The sequence below is a fragment of the Eutrigla gurnardus genome, assembly GCF_963514095.1.
Source record: "Eutrigla gurnardus genome assembly, chromosome: 13".
In the NCBI taxonomy this organism is placed as follows: Eukaryota; Metazoa; Chordata; class Actinopteri; order Perciformes; family Triglidae; genus Eutrigla; species Eutrigla gurnardus.
This window is the reverse complement of record NC_139936.1, coordinates 18,194,190-18,212,078: the sequence shown is the minus strand read 5'-3', so window position 1 is coordinate 18,212,078 and position 17,889 is coordinate 18,194,190. Positions and strand designations below refer to the sequence as shown.

The 17,889-nt window shown below is 43.5% G+C and overlaps 2 protein-coding genes across 3 annotated transcripts in view; both read right to left on the bottom strand.

Moving 5' to 3' along the window:
* Positions 1-120: 120 nt before the first annotated feature.
* On the bottom strand, positions 121-7,445 carry bmp3 (bone morphogenetic protein 3). The gene is made up of 3 exons (XM_084025841.1): positions 7,039-7,445; positions 5,085-6,010; positions 121-2,688 (listed from the first exon to the last, which is right to left on the bottom strand). The coding sequence occupies exons 1-3, from the start codon at positions 7,313-7,315 to the stop codon at positions 2,497-2,499; spliced, it is 1,395 nt and encodes a 464-aa protein (XP_083881967.1). The 5' UTR covers positions 7,316-7,445; the 3' UTR covers positions 121-2,496.
* A 251-nt stretch (positions 7,446-7,696) lies between these two features.
* The window catches only part of cfap299 (cilia and flagella associated protein 299), a 67,637-nt gene continuing 57,444 nt past the window's right edge, over positions 7,697-17,889 (bottom strand). The window contains exons 5-7 of one of the 2 annotated variants that reach the window (XM_084025843.1): positions 15,825-15,954; positions 12,569-12,688; positions 7,697-7,783 (exon numbers count right to left, since the gene is read on the bottom strand). In XM_084025843.1, coding sequence (XP_083881969.1) covers positions 12,596-12,688; positions 15,825-15,954 — 223 coding nt within the window. In that variant the 3' untranslated portion in view covers positions 7,697-7,783; positions 12,569-12,595. Of the gene's footprint in view, positions 7,784-12,335; positions 12,689-15,824; positions 15,955-17,889 lie in introns of those variants that run through there. The other variant, XM_084025842.1, reaches the window with a different exon arrangement.

Genomic DNA, 17,889 nt, shown 5'->3' with positions numbered 1-17,889 from the left:
AGCTTATTGTACAAGCATTTTCTTTTTTTCTTCTTTTTTTTTTTAGCTACATCATAACATTTACAAGATAGGATCGAACAGTGAAGTAGAGTAAACTGTATACTGTACTGTATATAAGTGTTTTTGGTGTTTGCACACACAAATCAATTTTAGAAACGCAGTCGAGTCTCAAATGCAGCAAAAGAAAAAGGCCCCCCAAAAAACGACTCGATCAGCGGCCATCATGTCTGCGATGTCGTACTAACACAAGGAAGACACTCCATTCTACTGAAAAAAAATATGTATTGGCACAAGATGAGGAAGCACAAAGACTGGAAAAAAGTGTCAGTACAAAACATATAAAGTATTTAAAAAATCTGCCCTTCGCTATCGACACAAAATAAATGTCTCTTAAATATCAAAATAGTGAATTATTTGAAATACATTTTAAGAATAAATTCCACTGGCAATCATACTTATCAAAATAATATGCACTATGTTCACTCACTGTAGGCTAATTTGTACCAACGAGAGACTCTTCCAAGCTGCTCGCTCTGACTGCAGCTCAGTTCTCTGCACCAAATCAAAGCGTTTGAACAGCAGAAATCCACCCATTCAAAAGGCACTTCTATCTCAAACAGACACCAGAGTGTCATCAGCATACTGAGCTATATACAAAAAACATGTACAAATACAAAAGAAATGGTTGCTGCTATATTTCGTTCTATTTGCTCTGAATAAATATTTGGTTTCATGAACTCCAGAAAATAATGCACAACTCGAGGCAACATGACAACATGTGAACTGCTCTTCCTGTTGGGAACGTTGTTCAATGTCGCTGACATCTGTCACCTGACGCAACGCACATGTGATCAAATCCCCCCCATGATTTATGTAAAAACAACGCTACAAAGTAATATTAAAAGGCTGATGCGACCCAGGAAAAAGATCAGCCCTCCTCGATCTTTCAATACGTGTTGCTCAACATTTTTGTTTTTATTTTGAAAAGAAATGGGAATTTGAACATGGTGATAAAATCCCAGGAGCAGAATTTTTGATTACTTTGAGGGACAGTGGCGCATAATGCACAGCTCATCTTTGTTTCCTCTACTTTTATATGAGCAGAGATATTAGACTGTTGCTGCCCCCGACAACCCCGTTTTCCCCCTTGGAGCTGAAAACACAGATCTTCGATCTATTTCAGTATTTTTCAATGAAATTGGCAAAAAAAAAAAGAAAAGAAAAGGATGCACTTCAACAATATGTAAAGCAAAAACTGATTCCAGACCAGTATATTGACTTGATACTGACTCTTTCTAGAAGCACTCTGGCAGTTTATAATAGATTGTCTTCATAAATGTAATATTTTGCTGCAAATACGGTATATCATTTTGAACAGAATGTAATGGCAACATGTTCCGGACTCTAACAACACCAGAAAGTAATAGGTTCAGCCTGATGAGAGCCTCTGAAACTATCAGGATAAATCCTTTATACCTGCTAAGTCCCACGACTTCGTTCTTTTTGAGCTTGTAAATGTTTCATGAATTCCACAAAAGCATCAAGTGGCTTTTTCCAGTCCTGTGGTTTCACACTTGGAATAAACACACAGCGACAATGTAATACTCTCTCCTGTTGATATGCCATATCCCTTTATCGTTAAAAATGAAATCTGAAATAATTTCCTGCTCCAACACTCCCCAATCCAACTCTTAACCAAGACCACAAATGAAAAGTAGCTTACACTCCTGCACATGATAAACCCTTAAAAGGTGAGCGGTGATCTAAAAACACAAATATGCACGGCTGTCTACTGTACCGTCTGCGACACAAGTCTGGCTTTGGAATCTAATATATCTCTCTATAGCAGCCAAGCCAATAATTATACAATAACTTCTCATATAGTGAATAACACAGTGATAGTACAGACATAAATACATACAAATAGTAACAAAAAACCATGCAAGTGCGAGCACAGATGACTTGGTGGTGATGACCAAAGACAACTTCAAGCCGTGAAGGAGAGAGATAAGAGAAAGAGAGAGAGACGAGGCATCAGTTCAAACTGAGATCATTTTTCCTGAAAAGTGACGTTTCCTTCAGTTCTTGTCTGTTCTGCCTCGTATTTGTGTTGATGTTTGCTAGTGAGATTCATTCACAGCGAAGACGTAGAGATAAACGGTGTGGAGAAATCGGAAGCGTGGAGAAATTGGAAGTGTGGAGATTTTGACTTTCCATTCCAGTTATCTTCCACGAGGACCACTAACACGGCCCGTCCCATCCCACGAACAGACCCGCCTCCTCTTCGCCTGGAACAACAAGGCAGTGCTCTCCTCCAGTGCAAAAAGGGAAGTTGCGTTCAACGGGCGTTTGGAAGTGAATGAGAGTAAAAAAGGAACCGGAGGAGAGAGTGTCGGTTTGGCTGCGTGTGACATTTCTTTTTTTAATTTTTATTCCTTTTCCTTTTTTTTCTGACGTGAGTTTTTATGTGAACAGGCATCGAGGGACAAAGACAATCTATCGACAGGCGCACGACTCGACGGTCATGTTGGGGTAGACTTTCAGCACCACGTTCTTGTCCTCGTCGAAGAAGAGGATGCTGAGGGAGGACATCTTCTCCGGGACGCAGCACGGCTCGGGGATGCCCGGGACAACGCCCACCGCCCGCACGATGCTCTGGATGGTGGCGTGGTTCGACGGCTTCAGAGTCTAAAGCAGAGGGATCAAGAGGATTTAAAAGGGTTTCATGTATCCAAAGAAGAAGATGATCATTTTTACAGAATTCCATCAGCAAAATCAATCACTTTAAAACCAAACGTTTTCCTTTGATAGTATTCAGTGATGCACTTTAATTCCTGATAGAGCTGCTATATAGCACATAGAGGACTTAAAGGGCACTTAAGAGGTTCTCTACTGGTTCTTTCCCCTGTAATCTAAACTACACCAAAGTGCAGAGTCACCTAAGATTGTACCATGTGGAACCATCTGACAAAGGTACTGTGTAGCACTTTGAAACATGAGTTCCATATAGCACCCAAAAAACGGTTCCTCTATGATTACGAGTCAAAGAACTGCAACCTTAGAGTAACACAATTTATTTTGGTTCTTCTTCTATAGAAGCGTGTGAATGTTATGCATCTTGTTTCATAACTATCTTTTTAAATGCACTTAAAGAGAAGGTTTCTAACAACGTGGATGTTATTTCCACAGTTTTTGTTCCTTTCACTGAGATCACAGGAAGCAACATCACCAAATAACATCTGAGTGGGGAAAATCAAAGAGTGGGCAGATATTTGCCAAATGTATTTGGAAGAGTAAAAGAAAGTGAGCAGTCTTATAATTAGCCAAGATTGTCAATTATGAACTATGGTTCTTGCTATTGTTGTGAAATTCTGGGTGTTTCACCTAAAAATAAAGTGGTCTAGATAATCTGAGTTAACCTTTGTGAGAAGCCATCAGTGTTATTATCATAACCAACAGAAAGATGGCCAAATCTATGGAAATAAGACCCAAATTGCACCAACAAGAGCAGTTCTAATCAGAGTTAAGCTAAACTGGGTGTAAAACGAGCAAATCCATATTCAAAATTAAGCAGAGCTCTGTTGAAAATAAAAAAAGTTTTAACTGATATGATGCTTGCTTACCCAAATATAGATAAATAAGTTGGAATCAAAGATGTTGGTGTCACAGAATTTAGATTTAATCTAGGTTAAGAGCAAAAACATAGAGTTTCAAGAGAGGTTTAAATTAAATCTTCTAATCTTTAAAGTTAAATCATGGTTTAAAACTGAACCTCCAGTGTTTTTTCACCGTTCTTAGCTATTGTTTAAGTAAGCTTACGTAAGTTTAACTATCATCCAACCAATCAATATTTAGCCTTCTAAGAAACGATGTTCCCTCACAGAAAAAAACACTTAACGTAATCTTGTTCGGCGTTTGCGGGTGGATGAAAATCTGAGGGCCGACTCTGTCCAGCAGCAGTTCACACGCCCGATCAGCTGCTTCAGGTCTTAACAGGATCCAATCAGTGACAGGGCACCTTTTAATCGCAGCTATTTAGCAGCTTCTAAAACTTTGGCCTGACAGAAGAGGAACAACATCACAGGATCACAGGCAGCAGAGGGCGGGGGCCGCCTGGGGCTCTACTTCTGGGACTAATTACGTCCGACTACAAAGGCCGGCGACTCCAGGTAATGAATTAAGTGGATGGATCTCGTGCATTCCGGCCATGTTTAAAATACCTGTGATCTTATCTTTGGCCACGAGCTACGAGAAGAGCCCGTGATTAATATCACCGTCTTTATTTCTATCTTTGTATGTTCATGAAACTGAGTCGCTCCCTGAAAGCTTCTCGACGTATTTTTTTCCTCAAGCACAAGGTTTTATTGATTTTTCCATGTCGAGGTCGGCCACCTGCTCCTCAGGAAGTATGTGTGTCTGAGCGGGACGATTCTTTTTGTTCTTAAAAAGCCATTTAGGTGACATCATCTGTGGTTTCACCACTTTCACTGCATGTTTAGCAAAGAGACTTCACTTTGGACTATTTCTACTTTACTTAATTTCATAAATTGAGCTCTGATGCACATCTTCAAAGACCTAATGACATTAAGATAAACTATAGAAGATACAATCAGCTGCCACGGTAACTGGTTTACCATGGCAGCTGAAGATTAAAGCAGATGGGAAACATTTACATCTGTTTCTTTGGCATTATCATCTATAATACAAGACAGATGGGCTTCAGGGATCCCTGATATTAATGTACACCACACTGAAAAAAAGCAGCTTTTGAACGTTCAATATACAGACTGACGTGACTGCACATTGATAGGAATTTACTTTAAGGTTAAGGAGCTGGCGAAAGAAAAACCCTGATATGTTGGACCACAAGATAGTGTTGACAGTGTTAGAAGTGTGACCCGTTTGACTTATTGAGTCACTCTACTTGTCTATTTTCTCCTGTTTTATTTGAATAAAATGTTGGGGCCTAAAGAAATAAAACACTAATTCCCAACCAGTATTGGTGGAACATCTGGAGTAATCCATCTGTTCCCCATTACTGACCCTCAGGTTGGCAACCATTGCAGAACTACAAGGGGTCTCACCTTTGGCATGGGGAACTGGCAGGACCCTGAGCAGTAGTAGGCATTGAACGACTTGGGCGATATAATCCATTCGCTCCATCCGATGTCAGCAAAGTCCACCTTCAGGTATCTGCGAGCGCAGTTCCTGGGCTCGTTCCACTGCTTCTTTCGCGCCTTTTTGATGGTCTGCTCGTCGAACTGCAACAGGGGCATCTTGTGCCGCTGGTTCTTGCGTGGCTTTTTGCGCGGCCGACGAGTCTGCTTGTTTTCGAAGGGCTCATAGGGGCTCGTCTCGTCCCACGTGGTCGTCTCGTACGGGTACTCGGGCCCGGGGAGCTCGTTGTTCTGCAGCGGGAGCAGGACGTTCACCGAGCGCCTGTGTCGGGGCCTCGGCGGCTCTTGTTCGGTGTCGTTCTGCTCGCGCAGGCCCAGTTTCTGGAAGCTGTGTGAGACGGAGCCCTCCCCCGCCACCGGGTGGTGTCTCTGGAGGGTCGCCACCACGCTCTCGGGCTCCGAAATGGCAGAGTCGTTGGCGTAGACAAGGATGTAGGGCGAGCGGTCGGACAGGAGCTTCTTCCACGGCTGGGGCCCTTGCGAAGCCACCTCGATCCCAATGAGCAGCTCGTCGTGCTGTTTGGCCTGGTCGACCACGCGAGTCACGTCTTTCCACTGCCAAGATATGAAGTCCCTGTAGAGGGTGGACACGTTGATCCGAAAGTGCCCAAGAGTCCTGATCTTGTTGTCCAAGGAGGCGAAGCTCCAGATGACCATGTGGATGTGGTTGTGCCTCCGGGGGCCGTGGCGGATGCAACCCTTGGACCCGGGGCAGCCCCGGGTGCTGTTCTGAAGGTCTCCGATGTAATAATGCAGAGTGGCGGACAGAACGTCTTCTGACCTGGTGAGGGAGGTGAGGTTGAAAATCTGCAGCTGCTTCTTGTTTATCGTCCCTGTGTGGATAACGAAGCACGGTATTAACACAACGCAGCACAAATACACACACGAACCAACTGTGTTCATTAAATACACAATAAGATCAGAATCGAATTTCCCTTATCCAGCATTTTCTCATTTCCACAGTGGGATCTGTGAATCATCCAGAGTAACCGTCTCTTTAAACTACACAACTGAATCTCATCTCAGCTGGTGTGAGGTGGAAGTATCCCAAACTATCTAAAACAAAACCCCATCTGCATGAGTAGAGATCACTGTGGAGATAGAAAAGGATTTGGGTCAACTGACCCTTTAATGCTATGTCATACCGCTACCAGGCGATAGGAGGCAGTCGAATCTAAGAAACTTCGACCCTGATGCTGAAACGGGTCGTCTTTAATAGTGATAATAACACAGCGCAATTTATTAGATTAAAAGGAACTAAAACACTCATTTAAATCAGACTCATAAAGCAGACTCATTGCGGGGAAAACTCTCAAATTCTGCCACATTACAGTCATGTTGGGCAGCTGTCAGATGTTGGCTCCAGGGAAAAGAAAATATGGACTATCGGACTCCAAAATCTTAAAGGTGAGAAAACAAATGTGCAGGGAGACGATCGTGCGTGCGGAGATCAGGCGCAGAGATCTCGTTTTCCTGGCGCGGGGAGATGGTAACAGGTTGATCACATTCCCACGACTGGATCAACAGGTGGATCTGCAAACCGGCGCGGGAATGTTAAGGGGAACTGTTTGCTTTTCGGGTTTAAAACCGAAAGCAGGATAATAAACAAGTTTCTACTTGAAATGTTGGTTTATTTCACCTAAATTGCGCACAGATTATGTGACCTCATCGATGCACTTGTAATGTGCGAATAGTTCCAGCTGAGCGAGGCAGGAGACGTAACAAGATCCAGTTTATATTAACATAATAATAATAATAATAATAATAATAATAATAATAATAATAATAATTATTATTATTATTATTATAACAACTAGACTCTAGACTATTGTTAACATGCGTAAAAACGTTGGACACCTACCCCAATGCGCCTTGAAACTGCGGACAGTGTTGCCGTCCTTGTAGGGAAATCCAGCCCGGTTGTATTTGGTGTAAAGCATCTGCATGTGTTCCGTCATTGTATCCTGTAAAACCAGGTCCTGGTCGTCTTTCGCGGGATGCTTTTTATCCTCCGAGTGCGTAAAATCCACCTTTCGCCTGTCGCTGAGACTGTCTGTTTTCAGCATCGCGCAGTATCCAACGCACACATAACTCCATCCGTAAAGCAGCACGACCAAAACCCGGGAGTAGAGAGCCATGCTCGGGCCAACGTGAAGGTGTAGCAGCGGGGGAAAGTAACAAGTGGTGGAAAAACCGAGCACGTTTCCAAAAGTGGTCCCTATCTCCAAAAAGACATATCATCACATGAGGAGTCCCCTCTTAGAAAAGTGATACAGTCACCTTTGACACCGGCCGCAGCGAGACAGGAAGGAAAACAAGAGCGTCATCCAAGTTGTCTCTCTGGTTTTTTGGGGACGTTGCAGGTCTAAACGTGCTGCAGTCGGTAAATGATTAAAGTTCCGGCGCGCAGCACGCAAGGTGTAAAGGATCAGATGCGGGAGAACTAAGCTGCTAAAACAGCGGCTCCTGGTTTTTGTATCCGAGCTGTGAGCTGGTTTCAGGACCAGCAGCCAACCGTCCCCCCGTCTCAGCTTTCATTGAAGGTAAAGCATGTTGTGCTTGGTATTAAAGGACTTGTGGGACCAGCTGGGTATTCCTCTCTCTCTCTCTCTCTCTCTCTCTCTCTCTCTCTCTCTCTCTCTCTCTCTCTGTGTATGTGTGTGTAGGGGGGGGGGGGGGGGGGGGGGGGGGAGCGAGAGAGAGTTTCCTGTTCAAGTTACTTTTACGCACATTCAGCCTGGGGACACATTATCCAATGATATCTAGTACTGAAAGACGCTGTTTTAAGTTGATCTTACATATATTTTATTGAAGGACATTTAATTTAGTGCGGTGATTTGAATATCTAAACTGCTGCCACATTAGAGCCCCCCCCCCTTAGCCCCACCTCACCCTACCCGGTGCGTAATTTCTACTCCGCAGAGCTGTGCGTCTGGGCCGCGCTGCTGAATGAAGCGGCTTATTGTCGGCATTAAAGGCTCTCTCTCCTATTTAGTTTAGTTCAATGGAGTTAAGCACACACATCCTGTACCATCACGGTCCGATCCGGATGCTGTACTGTGCCCACCCCTCCTCCTCCACCGTCCCCCCAAAACAGCCCATCCAGGCGGGGTTTAAACACCCAGCCGCCCCCCACACCCCCGACACTGGGCTTCTCTTTCAGGGGCATTCGGGAGGAAATGATTAGGGCATTTCCCCGCCCTTGGACATCTGATGGCAATAATATTAGCATGCCATGTCCTTCACAGCAGCACTGGACATGTTTAACTCCTTTTAACTGGGAGAAGATGGGCAGCAGAGGACCAGTTAAACAACAGCAACGCAGCGGCAGAGGGAAGTAAGTGGCTGCAAGAACCTGACTGGATCAACTTAGAACAATCAATCAATCAATCAATCAATCAATCAATCAATCAATCAATCAATCAATCAATCAATCAATCAATCAATCAATCAATCAATCAATCAGTGCATCTTTGAGACCTGTAGAAGAGACAGACTACTTGTTTTTTTTAAGTGGATGTGGGACACGAACAGCAGTCTGTTGGACAATAGCCCTCTACTCCTTTATATAGTCCTCTATAGTCCTTTATATAGTCCTCTACATAGTCCTCTATATAGTCCTCTATATAGTCCTTTATATAGTCCTCTATATAGTCCTCTACATAGTCCTTTATATACTCCTCTATATAGTCCTTTATATAGTCCTCTATATAGTTCTCTACATAGTCCTCTATATAGTCCTTTATATAGCAGAAACCGTGGATAGTGAATGAATGATTTCAGACACAGACTTGGATTATTTTTGCAAGAGTTGTGCGACAGTTTGTAAAGGGAGGATTTTAAATAGTTTAACCTCAAGTTTACCCCCCCCCCCTTACCTCAAGTCATCAAAACTCAGTTTTTACATTCTTCTTATCAGTGGAGCCATGAGAGAAACACACAGTTTTGGTCAAGAAGTGGGGCTAACGTACTCCTTGAAGGTGAAGACACAACTAAATACAACTAAATACTTTATTTGCTCTCCTATTGAGGGCCCAGTTTAGTACGAATCCACCGCTTTACCTCATGTTGTGTGTATTAGGGGCAAGTCTGGCCTCAAACTAATAAAAACCCGCTTCAGTTAAAACCCCCACAGCTTAAAAGCCCAATAAAAGAAATGAAGAGGGATGTAACCATTTAAGTTAGAGTTTATTGTGAGATCATTACTATTTACAGACACATGATCTGTCTGAGTGAGTTCCAGCTCCAAGTTTTGGTCTTTCACGTAAAAAGTTGTATTTCATGTGCGACACTTGCTTGTTTGTCACTCCGACAGCGTTTTAAAGCACCTATATTTCATACGCATGTCTGTCGCTGTCATCAGTAGGTGTTTGGAACGACTGACGGCACTTTCATGGAGGAAGAGCAGAGCGGCGTTTCGTCACCGTCACACATGGGTGAGCTGTGGCCTGACGACTTAATCAGTTGTAAATGAGGGTGAAACGTGCATTTGCCACCCAGCCAGTTTGTCTTCTAATGTGTTTGGAGCAAGAACTCAAAGCAGAGCAGATAGTGAGATAAACATCCCTCGCCTTGAGGTTAAATCTTTTAGAAGAAAATCACATTAATTCTGCCAGATCTGTATCTGCTTCTCATCCTTGTTAATCCAGTTTGTTTTGTTGTGACAACAGCAAAGACTAAGGCGTTACTTTAGAGCCGTTTTGACATTTAAAAGAAAATAGATATTTAACAACATACAAAAACACACTAGGAAGAAATAAAGAATGTTAAAAAGATGCCTCCGTTTCACCCAGTTAATCACAATGGTTTGTATAACTCCTGAAGACTTTCACAATTTTTTGTTTATCCTCGCCCCAAAACAGTCACAGAACTCACATCTTATTAAAAAAAATAAATAGAAACCCACTGACGAAGAAAAACCCAAAACCAGACCCTCATTCCCAAAAACTCCTGCTTTTACAGAACCAGAACCCACATCCCCATGTCACCACACACATTGTTTCAATGAGGGCAACACGGTCCAAGGCAGACAAACAGATGCCGCCGGTAGAGGGCTGCTCTGGTGAACGGGCGGCGGAGGGACATTAGAGGTTTGTGTTAGAATTAACTCATTTGTTGGAACCTCGTAATGAATGTCAGTTTAAACGGACGCAGTGGAAATTAGCACAGCAGCACTTGAAGTCTGGCTTCCTTCAGTTTAAAGGAATATTTCGACGTGTTGGGAAATGTCCTTTTTTTGCAGGGAGTTAGATGAAAACATAATCTCTTTCTCTTCATGTATGAAGCCGCAGTCAGTAGACTGTTGTCTTAGCCTAATGGGAAGACAGGAATCAGTGGAACAGATAGCCTGGCTCTGTCCAAAGCTAAAAAAGAAAAAAAAAAAATTCCTTGGCTGGGAGAGCAAGCCTTCAGGAAAAGAAAAGTGGAATTACAGTGTGGAATTACAATTTCCGGGTCCATCGCGGGTCCAACACATTCTCACTCCAAGCGTCGAGTAACACAGCTCCAAAGCTTTAAACTATGACGCTCTACACAACTTTTGCCACCGCTCAGTGAACTACATCTCTTGTGTCAGGCAACGTACCAACACAGCTCTTAGCTTCTCTTGCTAGCTAGCTAACTTAGCTAGGTTCAATCAACAACTTTTTATCGGCTGGGAAGAGAAAGAATAAGTGAGGCCTGTTGAAGAATAAACCTATTTTTTTGATACTGCATAGCCATGCAGGATATTGTTGAATGCCTATATTTTGCATTTTCAGTTCGATTTTCATTCAACAGCATTTTGGGAAGCAATTAACAGAATGGGGGGAAAGTGCATTGCTGAGTTAAAAGTTGATGTATGAAGTGGGTACTCCAGAGATAGGACTGTACATAAATGCTGTTTTACAGAAAACTAATTTATGTGGCATGACAGAGACCCTCTTATATATAATGTTACTTGTGGCTTGTTTCACAAAAAATGCAAAACAAATAAATCCAAAAAATGAAAAGAGAGCAAAGTTGCTAAAAGTCTTCCGTACCTCCTAAATTACCCTGAAAGCAGGTTATTTGCGGAGTTGTCTTCCATTAAAAAATGCCACAGTGAATGACTAATATGTAAATAATAGAGAACTTTGATGTCCTGTAAAGTGTGCCTTCCATCTGGGAACATGCGGAACGCTTTAAGCCCATTACCCATTCTGCAGTCCAATTGGAGCTACCGCAGCCTGGGGCAGGACATAAAAGCAACCCCTGTCATCTTTCAAAGCTCTTACGCCTTTACTTTGTTTACACAAACAGTCCAAAAACATGCCGGGCCAAATGATGGGACAACCTGAGGGTCCGGGAGCAGGTTCCAATCCTCTGGAGAATGTCAAACAAATTGAGCCAAACTGACTACACTCAATGGAATAAAGAATAATTAAAAAAACACTACGGTTACGACCGTAACTTGGGGTCGAGGACAAAACAAGGAAAAACATAAAAGTTCACCCAACCTTAAAGGGACTAATACGGTAAGAATAAGTCAACCGAAGCCGAAAATAACAGAATAAGGCCCACACTTATTAGAAAATACATCTATTAGCCTACTGAAAAAAAGACAATACAAAATACCCTAGTTAAAAAATTGGTCAGAAAAGAAATGAGCCTCATTGCTCCAAGTCTCCATGACGATCAGAACAAAATATCAAGGCTGCAGCAGAACTGTGTCACAGGAGATGTAGAGTTGCACCAATCAGCTTCCACACAACAGACAGCTCAAGGGGAAAGAAGGGAAATGTTTTATGCTCCATCTTAAATCTTTGATGTTTCTGTGTAAATATAAGATGCCAGTCTAAACACCCATGTTCCGCCCTCTCTCTTTTTTAAATTCCTCCGGGCTTCCCTCGTAACGCTATGATTTGTGGGTAATTCCCTCAAGCAAAGTCTGCAGAATTTGGAATTTACAGAAAGTGCGTAGCACTCGATGATTTGAGTGTCAGTCCTAAACCCTCATGGACTTTGCCTGAACTCACCTCAAAGTCTGTGAGTCTTGGTGTGAGTGTGGACAAGGTCCACACATTGTTGAAGGCCCAGGTGTCACCAGGCACTCAGGTGTGACTGATCCAGGTAGTGAGAAGGGCCTGGCAGACCCAGACAGCCCTCCCCCGATTAGAGGACAAATCAGTGTCGAAACAATTACAATTAAATTATTTAATAACTTCTTAGGAGGGTGATGTCACAGAATCTGATCCCAGTTATTTGTAAGGAAACGTCTTCCTCTGGGCATCAAGTCAGTATTTTCCACTGCAGCACCTCCACCCAGATGGCGTACGATGATGTGAGGGCAACAGATTGTAAATGACGGTGCAACTACAGCAACCCGGTCAAATTAGAGGCTTCCAGTACTCTCCAATATGTGCCATATGTACGAATGTGTTGGCAGCGGCCTCTGAAGCTTAGACAGTCCTGATGTTGTGGTCGTAGATGACGACATGGATGTAGAGGTCCGACTGTAGGAAGGTCCTGTTGGAGTCCTCACCGGGACGGGACTGCAACCCAACACAGAGTTAGAGCAGTTAGAAAAGATGTCTTGGACTTGGACTGATCTCAAAACTTAACAAGAAGTCATGTTCTCTTATGTTTCCTTCCTATTTAAAAAAAAAAAAAGCTGCTCTTTTGCATTTCCATTGATTATCTATAACTTTAAACCTCTAAAATTTGCTTCACGTTCACTCTAAACCCGTCATGAGGTGACGTTTTTTTAAATTGGCATTGAGCGATTTCTGCCCTCTTTTTTGGGGGGGTGGGGCAGAGAGCTAATAAACCGCTGGCATTTCAAGTTGTCCAACATGTTAGGAGATACCCAATAAAACTGAAGCATGTTTCGGCTGAATGAAGATGAACGTCCCTGTTGGTGATCCGGAGGCATTTCTCTGGCTCTGTCTTTTGTACGGATGTCAAATTTGCATTTTATTTTTTCTACTTGGTTTTGAATCTTTGATTTGGGAGGTGTGCACATCGACTACTCTCCTACCATTACCCATAATACCCTTCTCTACGTTGGTTTACAAAGATATTTACATGATATTTACATCTAATTTCTTTTATGCTTCTTACATTTTTTATTATTATTCTATTTTATATTATTTATTTTAGCTTATCCTGTTTTACTGTTTTATACATTTTATTTATTTTTATTGTTTTATTTATTGGGTCAATTTTATTCTATACATTTTGATACATTTTACTGTTTTTATTGTTTTTATTCCCTCAGTTTTTAGCTTCTACCTTGTATATTATTTTACTGTTTTAGCCCCTCGGTTTTCCAGTGTTTCCTCCTGGGGGGCTACCACACCGGGAGTTGTTTCTGGTTCACCGTTGGGGGTGCTGTCCCGTGGACAGCCCTGGCCCGGGTGGCTGGAGAGCTCTACACCGTGGTGTGGAGCCTCCTGTCTGCCTAGGCTGGGGTGGTCCCTGGGGCGGCGCCCCCTGCAGTCATGGACCATGATTCCCCTCGGTGTGCACGGCCCCCAAAGGTAGCTTATTCCTCGCCTCAGATCTCGGTGCCCAGCCATGTCTCCTCAGCAACAGCTAGTGTATGTGTGTGGGTGTGCGTGGGTATGTGTATGTTTGTGTGTGTGGGTGTGTATGTCTGTGCATATGGCTATGTGTGTGCTTGAGTGTGTATGTCTCTGTGTATCTCTGTGTGTATATTTGTGGGGGTGGGAGGCTTGGGTTTCATGGTGTTCTTTGTTGTTCATACCTTTTTTCGTTTTTGTTTTGTTCGCTTTTATTTTCTGTGAGGCACTTTGTGCTACTTTAAAGTATGAAAAGTGCCATATAAATAAAGTTTGATTTGATTTGATTCCACATCATAGTTGCTAACTTCTCTCGTTTGGCATTTAGTGAACAGCAGGTAGTGTACATCTGAGATTGTTTACTGAAAAGAGCTGCCTGTGGTTTTATATAGGGTGTTAATGAGAACCATGGGACTCAAACACGCAGTGTATGTTTAACTGGAGAACCAAAACTATGAGCTACCAGCTGCACAGAGCGGCAGAGTTTTCATTTGTTAAAACTTAATCCACTATAAGGGGATATATCACTATGTCAGGGGAACGTGAGGGCCAGCCAATGGGCCAGGACCCACTGCACCAGGAGGAACCCAGGACCCACTGCACCAGGAGGAACCCTGGACCCACTGTACCAGAAAGAACCCAGGACCCACTGCACCAGGAGGAACCCAGGACCCACTGCACCAGGAGGAACCCAGGACCCACTGCACCAGGAGGAACCCAGTGCAGAATAACTCAACAGTGACTGTAATTGTTCATCCTCCAAGATGTTTCGTGTTACTTTGAATGTCTAATGTGACACGGCCCCACCACTAAGATGTGAAGCCACGACCAGCTGGGAACATTTATTCAGGGATAAGTAAGTCAAAAGCTTCCAGTGGGAGTGGATCCATAGCCAACCATTACACTCAATTTACACTTTTACCTCAGACACACTTGTGGGTGTCCTAATAAGTGAGGAGGTCTTCCTTCGCAAGTTCAAAAGAGCCTCAATAAAAACAGGCCAATAAAAAAAACTACTTCATAGACGCATTAAGAGTAATTGGGAAGTGCTGGGTAAACTAAATGCTACTTTTAAATCAAGCCATCATCACACCTGATATATGACAGCCCCCCCGGCTAACAAATAAGTGGTCACGGTGTGACAAAGGCAGAAAAACAATCGAACTACCCAAAATGAGTCGATGTGAGCCTCGAGTTTGGAAACTTCCGCTGCTGATCTGTGGCCACATGAGCAGCTAGTGAGCTCATGGTGGGTTAAAAGCTGGACGCTGCCGTGCTGCTCTGTGCCGAGACAATCTGGGCTGAGCTCAGTTCTGGGTTCTGGGCACTCGGGCGGTTTGCTGTGTCTGGCTTCCGATGCCTTCTCTTGTGTTTTTAATAGACGGCCTGGTCGGGGTGGTGCTCCACCGCAGCTCGAACACTGTGCTGCCATTTTGGCGCTCAGCCTCAAAAACGCAGTCCCCACAGCTCTGTCTGCAATTTCAAAATAGTTCAGCCCCACACAACTACTTCCCTACCCCCCCCAGCAAAGAGGGGAACTGGAGAGAGAAGAGAAAAAACACAGTGGGTGAGTCGTTATTCTTCCAGGGCTCCTGTCAGACTCTGAGTGTGGAGGAAGCACCTGTCTCGACCCCTTGATCCTCCATTCTTTGTGCAGGTGGAAAGCAAATCTCTCTCTCTCTCTTATTACTGTCTGATATCTGAGGTCACTGGAGAGTCACGCCCCCTTCTGGTGTTCCCAACAAGACCTTCTTTCAGGGAAAAGATGTGAGAGAAACATAATGTTTGATCCCATTTGAATTGTACCATCTTACACATTTACACACAGCCATTAGCTTGACTTGCTAGCTAGCTAACTTAGCTACTTCCAGCCAGGAAGGATAAGAATGAGGGAGACGTGTTGTTAGTGTGAGTACATCAAAAGTGCTTGGTTCATATGAGACACTGGTAGTAAGTCTCCTGGTCTTTGAAAAGGCTTTTAGTCCTGTAGCTTTTGCTTTGCTGGGACATTTATACAACCGTGGAACAGGTGAACTGATCTAATGAGCCGTGCCATTTGTCTCCCTGGGAGCAGGACAGGACAACAACAACAACAACAGAAACCTACCGAGGGATCCACATTGAGAATCTTCTTGTCCCTCTTGTTCTTGAAGAGAAGGCCGTTAGGGTCGTCGTAAATCACCTCAAAGTTGGGGCTGGAGCTTGATGTGGACGCCTGTGTCGTCCAGTTGTAGTAGCTGTGGAGAAAAGTATCAATGATGAAGTATTTCAATGAAAGGAATCCACCCAGTCAGCCATTCAGGCAGGGCGGCGACACATTTCTGCTTTTTTTTAAGTTGAAAACAGGTCATCTTTGGATGTGACGCTACGTGAACCAGGAAGTTCTCTCTATCCTCTTGCCCTCTGCTGCGACGGACCTAGCGTCGTCAGTGTGCCTTGGGTTTCACCGTCTAGACAGGGCGTCAACGGTACAGTATGCAGCGTGGATGTAGAATTGGAAGAAATACACAATAAACCTACTTGCAGACAAAACAAAACAAAACAAAAAACACTCCAAACACAGTATTGAATTTGAAAAAACATTCAGGAGTTTTCTTTTTCGGCTGGTTGCATCGCTGCAACACAACACAGACTGGAAAGATAGGAGACGGCCCTCTGTTCTCTGGTTTGGTTGGCGCTCAGTCTGCAGTGTTTTAGCCCCAAATGTTTGGTATTTATCACCGTTTGGATGATGGTAATAAAGCACATTCTGTATGTTTTGCCTGACATTGAAGGACTTTATGAGGAAGAGAAGAAGGCTTAATGCTACCTGACTATTTGGCATTCTGCTGTCTTTGCAATGGTTTCCTTTTTGGGCCCACACAGCAGGAGGCTTTACAACAACAACACCGTATTGAGGTCACGACTTTGCATGTGACTTTGCATGTCTCACAGAGGAAAGAAATCTTCACGGATTACAGGGCATTACACAGCCATTGTTATCGTATCAATAATATCACAAGCAGGTTATGGAAGACCTTTGCTTTGCAGAGAAAGAAAAGGAAAGCAACCCGCAGAGTGGAGTATCTTGTGCGAGAGCGGCAGAAGGTGAAAATCTGTTTTCCATTTGATCGTAAGGGTGCTGCGTTGGAGATCGCCAAGTCAGGCATTAAAGTAAAGCTGTGGCTAATAAGCAATTGAAACCAAAGAAAGGGTTGAATTCCAAAATAAATGACCGATTAATTTACAGCATCCGATTGGATCATACTCTGCTTTTAGGGTTTCTGTTATTTTTGATACAGCAGACCAGCGGTGTGTGACCGAGTGAAAGGGACAAAGAAAATATTGGACCTTCAGGTTACATTAAAACATTTAGCATGTGCATTGATTTGAGGATGTGATTTATTAACATGCGATACATGACTCGAATCATGGAAAGACTAAAGCTTCTCCAGCAGTTTGATGGAGGCATCATGTAAGCTGAGGAAAAGAAAAACATCCACTGCTGCTTCACATTTGTTTTAGCCAAAAAAATTGGCAGATCGTCTCTTTGCTGATGTGAAATATGAGGCTGGTTGGAGGTTGAAACACCTCATTAAGGTGGTGTTGAATAAAGCATTGTTCCCGTGTTAACTTTGGAGTCAGCACAACCTTTCATCCGAGAGGAGCTTTGGAAGCCAAGGACACAAGTCTTTGGTTTAAAAAGAATCTAAATCTAGCTAAATCATTTTAAACTAGTGACCTCCTTGCGATGGGATCCTGCCAGCAGCAACGCCAGATTGAGCTCCTTCCGGGCACCCTTGCTCGGACCACACAGACCTTCATCTCCATCTCAACTACACACCTGTAGAGTTTCGTGACTGCATCTTGCACGGCTCGGACACCATCGCACGGACCCAATCTGTCCACGGACAGACAGAAAGATAATTACAAACACCTGTAAAAATAGTCTAAACCGCCTCCGTGGTCGTTCTACAGAAGGTGTCTCCAGGACCACAATTGTGCCACGATGACTCACGGGGGTGAAAACAACGCGCTGTTGCTGCTGGTAATGAGGCCAGGTTAAACGCATCTGTTTTTAATCCGTCAGATTATTCATTCAGGACATCTTTATGTATCATATTACTTTTTCTTTGTATTGTCCAAGTTGTTATTGTTATACTGGAATGTGTTATGCACTATGATAGAGGACG

Bases quoted from the DNA above. Each gene is read 5' to 3' on its own strand.
- bmp3 (XM_084025841.1), bottom strand. From the start codon at position 7,315: ATGGCTCTCTACTCCCGGGTTTTGGTCGTGCTGCTTTACGGATGGAGT. The intron at 6,011-7,038 runs GTAGGTGTCCAA...TTATCCACACAG, and splicing joins CAGTTTCAAGGCGCATTGGG to GGACGATAAACAAGAAGCAG. The intron at 2,689-5,084 runs GTGAGACCCCTT...CCTCTGCTTTAG, and splicing joins GCCAGTTCCCCATGCCAAAG to ACTCTGAAGCCGTCGAACCA.